The sequence below is a fragment of the Pristiophorus japonicus genome, chromosome 8 (genome assembly GCF_044704955.1).
Source record: "Pristiophorus japonicus isolate sPriJap1 chromosome 8, sPriJap1.hap1, whole genome shotgun sequence".
NCBI classification, from domain to species: domain Eukaryota; kingdom Metazoa; phylum Chordata; class Chondrichthyes; family Pristiophoridae; genus Pristiophorus; species Pristiophorus japonicus.
Window position 1 is genome coordinate 177,945,217 of NC_091984.1, and position 7,368 is coordinate 177,952,584.

General features: G+C 40.4%; 1 protein-coding gene across 1 annotated transcript; it reads left to right on the forward strand.

The window, feature by feature from the left end:
* The first annotated feature begins 1,719 nt into the window (after positions 1–1,719).
* Positions 1,720–7,153, forward strand: LOC139268233 (immunoglobulin lambda-1 light chain-like). The gene is made up of 3 exons (XM_070886279.1): positions 1,720–1,768; positions 1,904–2,236; positions 6,831–7,153. The coding sequence occupies exons 1-3, from the start codon at positions 1,720–1,722 to the stop codon at positions 7,151–7,153; spliced, it is 705 nt and encodes a 234-aa protein (XP_070742380.1).
* Positions 7,154–7,368: the final 215 nt, after the last annotated feature.

Below are 7,368 nucleotides of genomic sequence, written 5' to 3' on the forward strand. Positions count from 1 at the left end.
AGAAGTTTGAATACCAATGTAACCAAAATCTTATATCTGTATGCACTTGTGGCCTACACGACCTTTCTTACTGTTACCATAATTTAATCACACATTTGTGTCAACGTATTCCCATTATAAATCCTAGGTCCGCATCTGTAATGGAAAGTGTCTATGTAAAGTTGTAACTTTATAATTGCAGCCGCAGGCAGTAGTGGCACTGTAGAGTCTCCGTTTTGCACCACTCAGCCACTCGGCCTGCAGTGTAGGGAACTTCCTACGCACAGACCAAATCTACCTACGTGATTCTCAATTTGGTGGAAATGTGGAAATGTTTTTATTTATTTATAACTAATAATATAAAATCAACATATATGAAAATAAGGGCAGCCTGCATGACATAAACACTACGCTGGAATACGTCTGCATGCATTAATTCAAATACCCACTTCTAAACATGAGGGCAAATCTTGACTAAAATAAACACAGGAACAGCTAGAAACACTGAGTAGGTCCCGCAGCATCGGTGGAGAGAGAAACAGAGTGACCGTTTAAATTTGATGATTTTCCATCAGAACTGCTGAGCCTAGATCTTGACTTTATGCGATCATATAAAATATAAAATATATCGCCCGCTTATACTATCGCACAAAGTCAAGAACTACTCCTATGTTTAACTAGGACTACGCCGGGTCTTTGCTGCCCATGCGCATCCCCGCGTGAGATTGACAAGTACTGCATATTATATATACATAAATTATATGAAGTATAAACATATAAAATGTCAATAACCTAATAAGAGATGCGCATCATATAATACCATTTAAGATATGCGGAATTTAAAATATCAGACACCAGACACGGTTACAATGTTCCGACACACTCTGGGTAATTGTGACTTTAGACAGCAGTGTAAAACGCGCTATATCAGCTTGGTCGCTGTTAGATTCCATTGAAGTCAAATACAATAGTTTCATTATTCCAAGTTCATCTGCTGTTAGCGTCCTTATGACAAAATTGTGTTGCGCTTTTCAACAGCACAGAAATACCAGACACGGCTGACAAAGCTACATGCTCAGAAATAATTTATATAGAATTGTTTCATCCGCCTGGTGCTGTTAATCAGAGAGCTGCAATGCTCCATCCACAACAATAACCCGTGTAATTTGTGAATTTTCGGATTCAAAACAAAAATATAAATCAAGTGATAATGGGACAAATCATGTACAAAACTGTCTGCCGCGAGGTCACTTTCTCGCACCCAAAGTTTACGTGCACGTTTTAGCTGCAATATTGCTCTTCATTGATCCTCTGCAATAAAATGGTCACCAATAATATAATTTAAACATGGAAATGTTTGTTATCAGCTCTGTTAGGCTGCACAGAAAATATACAATATAAATCAAAAAGGCTATTGATTGTGTTAAAATAGATATCAAAAACTTACGGGTTTATTAATTTAGTTTTCTCTGTTCGTTTAAGAATAAATCTACGATAAAATTATGTTTAATTATTCAGAAACACAAAACGTGACTATCGTTCCTTATCCTAAGGTACTTTGAGATTAATGTGACATATAGTAAGCTTCGGATTGGCGTCAAGGTGCAGACAGATTTGCATAAATACGGAGCACCCCGCAAAACCTCTTCACATGGTTGATAAGTGGAGTTGGCGAGGAAGTTTATAATCCATTTCAACTGGAAACTGCCGCCGTGTCTAATGTCCATTCAATTCTTTAGAATGTCTTACTGGATCCGTATCGTCAGTGCGTTGGTGTTTTCCGTCGTTTGTGAGTATTTTGCTTTCACTGCCTGATTTAATTTCACCTTGAAGATTATGCACTGCGGAACTTCTCACCTCATTTTCATTACAAAATTATTGTTCTCACTGACCTGCCTCTTCTGACTTTGATCCTTAATTTCAGATTTAAACGCGCAAGTTACGGTAAACCAACCACTTTCGCTGTCAACTTCTCCGGGAAAGGACGTACAAATAAGTTGTACGATGTCTGGAGGCACTGCAGGCAATGTCTTCTGGTACCAACAGGTTCCTGGGAAAACTCCCCGGCTTCTTGTCTTCTATTGGTCCAACGTTTACAGAGGCCCGGGAATTTCAGAACGGTTCTCCGGCTCCGCATCAGGCAACACGGGAACGTTTACAATTACCAAGGTACAATCAGAGGACGCTGCGGACTATTACTGTGCCATGTGGTCTAGCGTTTTAATCTTCGGTAAAGGAACGAGACTGAGTGTTAGCAGTAAGTAAAATCCCTTCATTTGTAAAGTTCCGCGTTTTGTTTACCTTAGAGCAAAACAATTAGTTGAGTACAGTTTTATTTGGCTCAGTTCAAGTGCTTTTAAAAGTGACATTTTCAAAATAACGTGGTTTTTTTTTACCGAGTCTGGATTGGCAACTCAGTTGGAAGAAAAACTAACTAAATGGGCGAATGACCGTCCAATTTCAGAAGGTTTCACCTGTTATTACTACAGATTGCATCCCCACTCGGGTGCTGAAATAACTTACCTCAAACCAGAATAAGAATTGGACTCCATATCGCTGAGTTAGGCAATTGGAAAGATCAATTAAGTATCTCGCTATTGATCGCTTCCCAATGTTTATGTTGAAGTGCAGGAGAGCGATTGGCGCCCCAGCAACCACAGTCCAGAAGAGGTCCGCGCTTTTAGGAGAAGAATGCAAATTGGAAGAAATAAATTCTACAATGTATCATAAATTCTGGCTCCAATGAAGTACCATGTTATATACCTAACCGCAATTCGACTTGGACTAATTAATGCGGTCCCGAACTGCTTTAGTGTTGATTTGATAGGCTTGGTATGAATCATAATAATAAGACTGAAATTCCTATAATAATTAATGAGAATGGACTTCATATTCCTGCAACGGTATATGTTTTCAACAGCGACATTAGCCAGGTTTAGCAATCAGGAGTGAGATATGCTTTCGCAATGTATTAGCTACATCATAACGCATTCATTTCGTGTGCTCTTACATTCTCCCTAAAATGGCCAGCAAAATAAAGCTTTCTGCAAAGTTTACGACGCGACAATACATGGAGATTAGAGACAATGCCTTTCTACTAATTAAAATTATTGTGGCTGTCTTGACCCTATAATTCAGTAAATTAATGGAATGGGGGAAATTATTCTAGCCCCTGTTTTAACGATATCATGCGAAATAGTGAACGATTTCTAAAGAAATTATAACATCCAGAGGAACTGAATGAATGAACGAACTGACGCATTTAGGTTGCGGCTATCTCAGATCGATCATTTCCCGGGCTGAAATAACACACGCGATATCCTGATAGGACCGACTTGCATTTTCATGTTTGTTTTGTTTGATAGTTAAAATAAAGAGAGTAATCACGTTAATTTAAACAGTTTAATGCCTTTGTTAAAATGCGGAAGAATTTCACATCATTGTGACAGCTCGTTGACTCAGAGACAAATTTTAACCTGAAACATAGAAACATAGAAAATAGGTGCAGGAGTAGGCCATTCGGCCCTTCGAGCCTTCAGCACTATTCAATAAGATCATGGCTGATCATTCACCTCAGTACCCCTTTCCAGCTTTCTCTCCACACTCCTTGATCCCTTTAGCAGTCAGGGCCATATCTAACTCCCTCTTGAATATATCTAACGAACTGGCATCCACACTCTCTGCGGTAGAGAATGCCACGGATTAACAACTCTCTGAGTGACGAAGTTTCTCCTCATCTCGGTCCTAAATGGCTTACACCTTATCCTATGTTTTTATGGTTCCTGATCACTATTTGGGGATCTGTAGTTTACCCGAACAGTGTGACCGATATCTTCCTTTCGTTCATCTCAATCCGTACTGATTAATGTCAATTTTGTAATTTGTTTGTAATTTGTTTTATCATGATGCTTATGAGGTACCATGCGAGATAATAACTCGTGCTCACACTCTCAGTGCAAGAACATAAGAACATAAGAATTAGGAACAGGAGTAGGCCATCTAGCCCCTCGAGCCTGCTCCGTCACTCAAAAAGATCATGGCTGATCTGGCCGTGGAATCAGCTCCACTTACCCTCCCGCTCCCCATAACCCTTAATTCCCTTATTGGTTAAAAATCTATCTATCTGTGATTTGAATACATTCAATGAGTTAGACTCAACTGCTTGCCTCGGCAGAGAATTCCACAGCTGGGAGAAGAAATTCCTTCTCAACTCGGCTTTAAATTGGCTCCCCCGTGTTTTGAGGCTGTGCCCCCTCGTTCTAGTCTCCCCGACCAGTGGAAACAACCTCTCTGCCTTTATCTTGTCGATCCCTTCATTATTTTAAATGCTTTTATAAGATCACCCCTCATCCTTCTGAACTCCAACGAGTAAAGACCCAGTCTACTCAATCTATCATCATAAGGTAACCCCCCATCTCCGGAATCAGCCTAGTGAATCGTCTCTGTACCCCCTCCAAAACTAGTATATCCTTCCTCAAGTAAGGTGACCAAAGCTGCACGCAGTACTCCAGGTGCAGCCTCACCAATACCCTGCACAGTTGCAGCAGGACCTCCCTGCTTTTGTACTCCATCCCTCTCACAATGAAGGCCAATACTCCATTCGCCTTCCTGATTACCTGCTGCACCTGCAAACTAACTTTTTGAGATTCATGCACAATGTCCCCAGGTCCCTCTGCACCGCAGCATGTTGTAATTTCTCCCCATTCAAATAATATTCCCTTTTACTGTGTTTTTTTTCCAAGGTGGATGACCTCACATTTTCCGACATTGTATTCCATCTGCCAAAACTTAGCCCATTTGCTTAACCTATCTAAATCTCTTTGTAGCCTCTCTGTGTCCTCTGCACAACCCGCTTTCCCACTAATCTTTGTGTCATCTGCAAATTTTGTTACACTACACTCTGTCCCCTCTTCCAGGTCATCTATGTATATTGTAAACAGTTGTGGTCCCAGCACTGATCCCTGTGGCACACATTAACCACCGATTTCCAACCCGAAAAGGACCCATTTATCCCGACTCTCTGCTTTCTGTTAGCCTGCCAATTCTCTATCCATGTTAATACATTTCCTCTGACTCTGCGTACCTTTATCTTCTGCAGTAACCTTTTGTGTGGCACCTTATCGAATGCCTTTTAGAAATCTAAATACACCACATCCATCGGTACACCTCTATCCACCATGCTCGTTATATCCTCAAAAAATTCTAGTAAATTAGTTAAACATGATTTCCCCTTCTTGAATCCATGTTGTGTCTGCTTGATTGCACTATTCCTATCGAGATGTCCCGCTATTTCTTCCTTAATGATAGCTTCAAGCATTTTCCCCGCTACAGATGTTAAACTAACCGGCCTATAGTTACCTGCCTTTTGTCTATCCCCTTTTTTAAACAGAGGCATTACATTAGCTGCTTTGCAATCCGCTGGTACCTCCCCAGAATCTAGAGAATTTTGGTAGATTATAACGAATGCATCTGCTATAACTTCCGCCATCTCTTTTAATACCCTGGGATGCATTTCATCAGGACCAGGGGACTTGTCTACCTTGAGATCCATTAGCCTGTCCAGCACTACCTCCCTCGTGATAGTGATTGTCTCAAGGTCCTCCCTTCCCACATTCCCGTGACCAGCAATTATTGGCATGGTTTTTGTGTCTTCCACTGTGAAGATTGAAGCAAAATAATTGTTTAAGGTCTCAGCCATTTCCACATTTCCCATTATTAAATCACCCTTCTCATCTTCTCAGGGACCTACATTTACTTTACTCACTTTTTTCCGTTTTTTATATCGGTAAAAGCTTTTACTATCTGTTTTTATGTTTTGCACAAGTTTACTTTCGTAATCTATCTTTCCTTTCTTTATTGCTTTCTTAGTCATTCTTTGCTGTAAGGAATGTGGATAACCTGTAGTGAAACAAGTTGTGCAATGATTCACGGGATCAACGCAACAACAACATGTAAAGATTTATAATAAAGACCTATAAGTGCGTGTTTAATATGAGTTCAGCACGAATCCGTATTAAAACAGTTGTAAATCTGCTTGAAGTATTACAACAGAATGCCTGGATTTTGCTGTCCAAATAACGAAATGACCAAGATTCGCAGTTCGGCTGCAGAAATCTGAGCTGAGTTAGTTATTACAATGCACAAATTAGTATTTCGGAAAAGCGGATAACGGTAAACTTTACAAGTCTCATAAAAAAAGTGTTTACACTGCAAGTTCACTGTTGGCGCCATGCGATTGCTGCCTGTCAGTGACTAAGGCGGCTAGATTTTAAAGCGCCAATATGTCTGATTCGTATTACGTTGCTATTTGTCTGTGCACGAAAAGCATTGATGTCCCTATATGCATAAAATACATCAATGATATGTCGGTCTCTCCTCTTAATAACTTAACAGCTGAACCATGCGAACAGATCACAAAAAGATATAAGTCGGGTCAGGGGTAGATCTTGACACGACTGTGCGATAGTGCAAAACCGATGAGAGCGAATCGGCAGCACATTCTACATCTCTCCTGATCTTTAGTTAAATTTAATTCAATGGAAATAAAAATGCAGAGTGATTTGAAACGGGCTGGCGATTCACTGCCATTTATTTTACGCTATCGCACAAAGTCAAGATTTATCCCAGTAGCTTTAAACCAAGTTATTCACCGGAGCATTGCAGCTAAAAAAATACTTAAAAGTGCACATAGCATGAGCGTAATTTTGGTGAAATATGTATATTCCAAAGGCCTCCATTTATTGTATTGAATGGATTGATGCAATACGAAATATATGATTTTGAACTAATATTATGCTTCAGGCGAAGCAATTCCCCAACAGTACTGAACCGTGATCGTTTTTTTTAAACAGATCCGCGGGCCCCCTCAGTATCCGTCCTTCCGCCTTCATCGGATCAAGTCGCAACAAAGAACACGGCGACCCTGGTGTGTTTGGTGAACGGCTTTATCCCGGGCGCTGTGGAGATTGAGTGGACTGTCGATGGCAGTGTGAAAGGGAATGGTGTTGAGACCAGTCGGCTCCAGCAGGAGACGGACAACACCTTCAGTGTGAGCAGTTATCTGACTTTGCCAGCCTTAGAGTGGAACTCACACGAGCTTTACTCCTGTGTGGTTAAGCACGAGACTCAGGCAAACCCGCTTCGATCAAGCATCGCCAGATCCAGCTGTATCTGATTCGGAAACTGTGCTTGACCGAGCTCAGAAAGTTTCTTTATCTACATTCATTTGTTTTATGTGACAAAAAAGTTAGACATTTATTGTATTTCGGAGGTTTTAGAAAAATAGCCATCGTTTAAGACTTGTTAATTTTAAATACTCTTCGATCATAAGATTTTCGTTGTTACTTGAAACCTCAATGTGAATTATTCAGTTTATATGCATCCTATAAT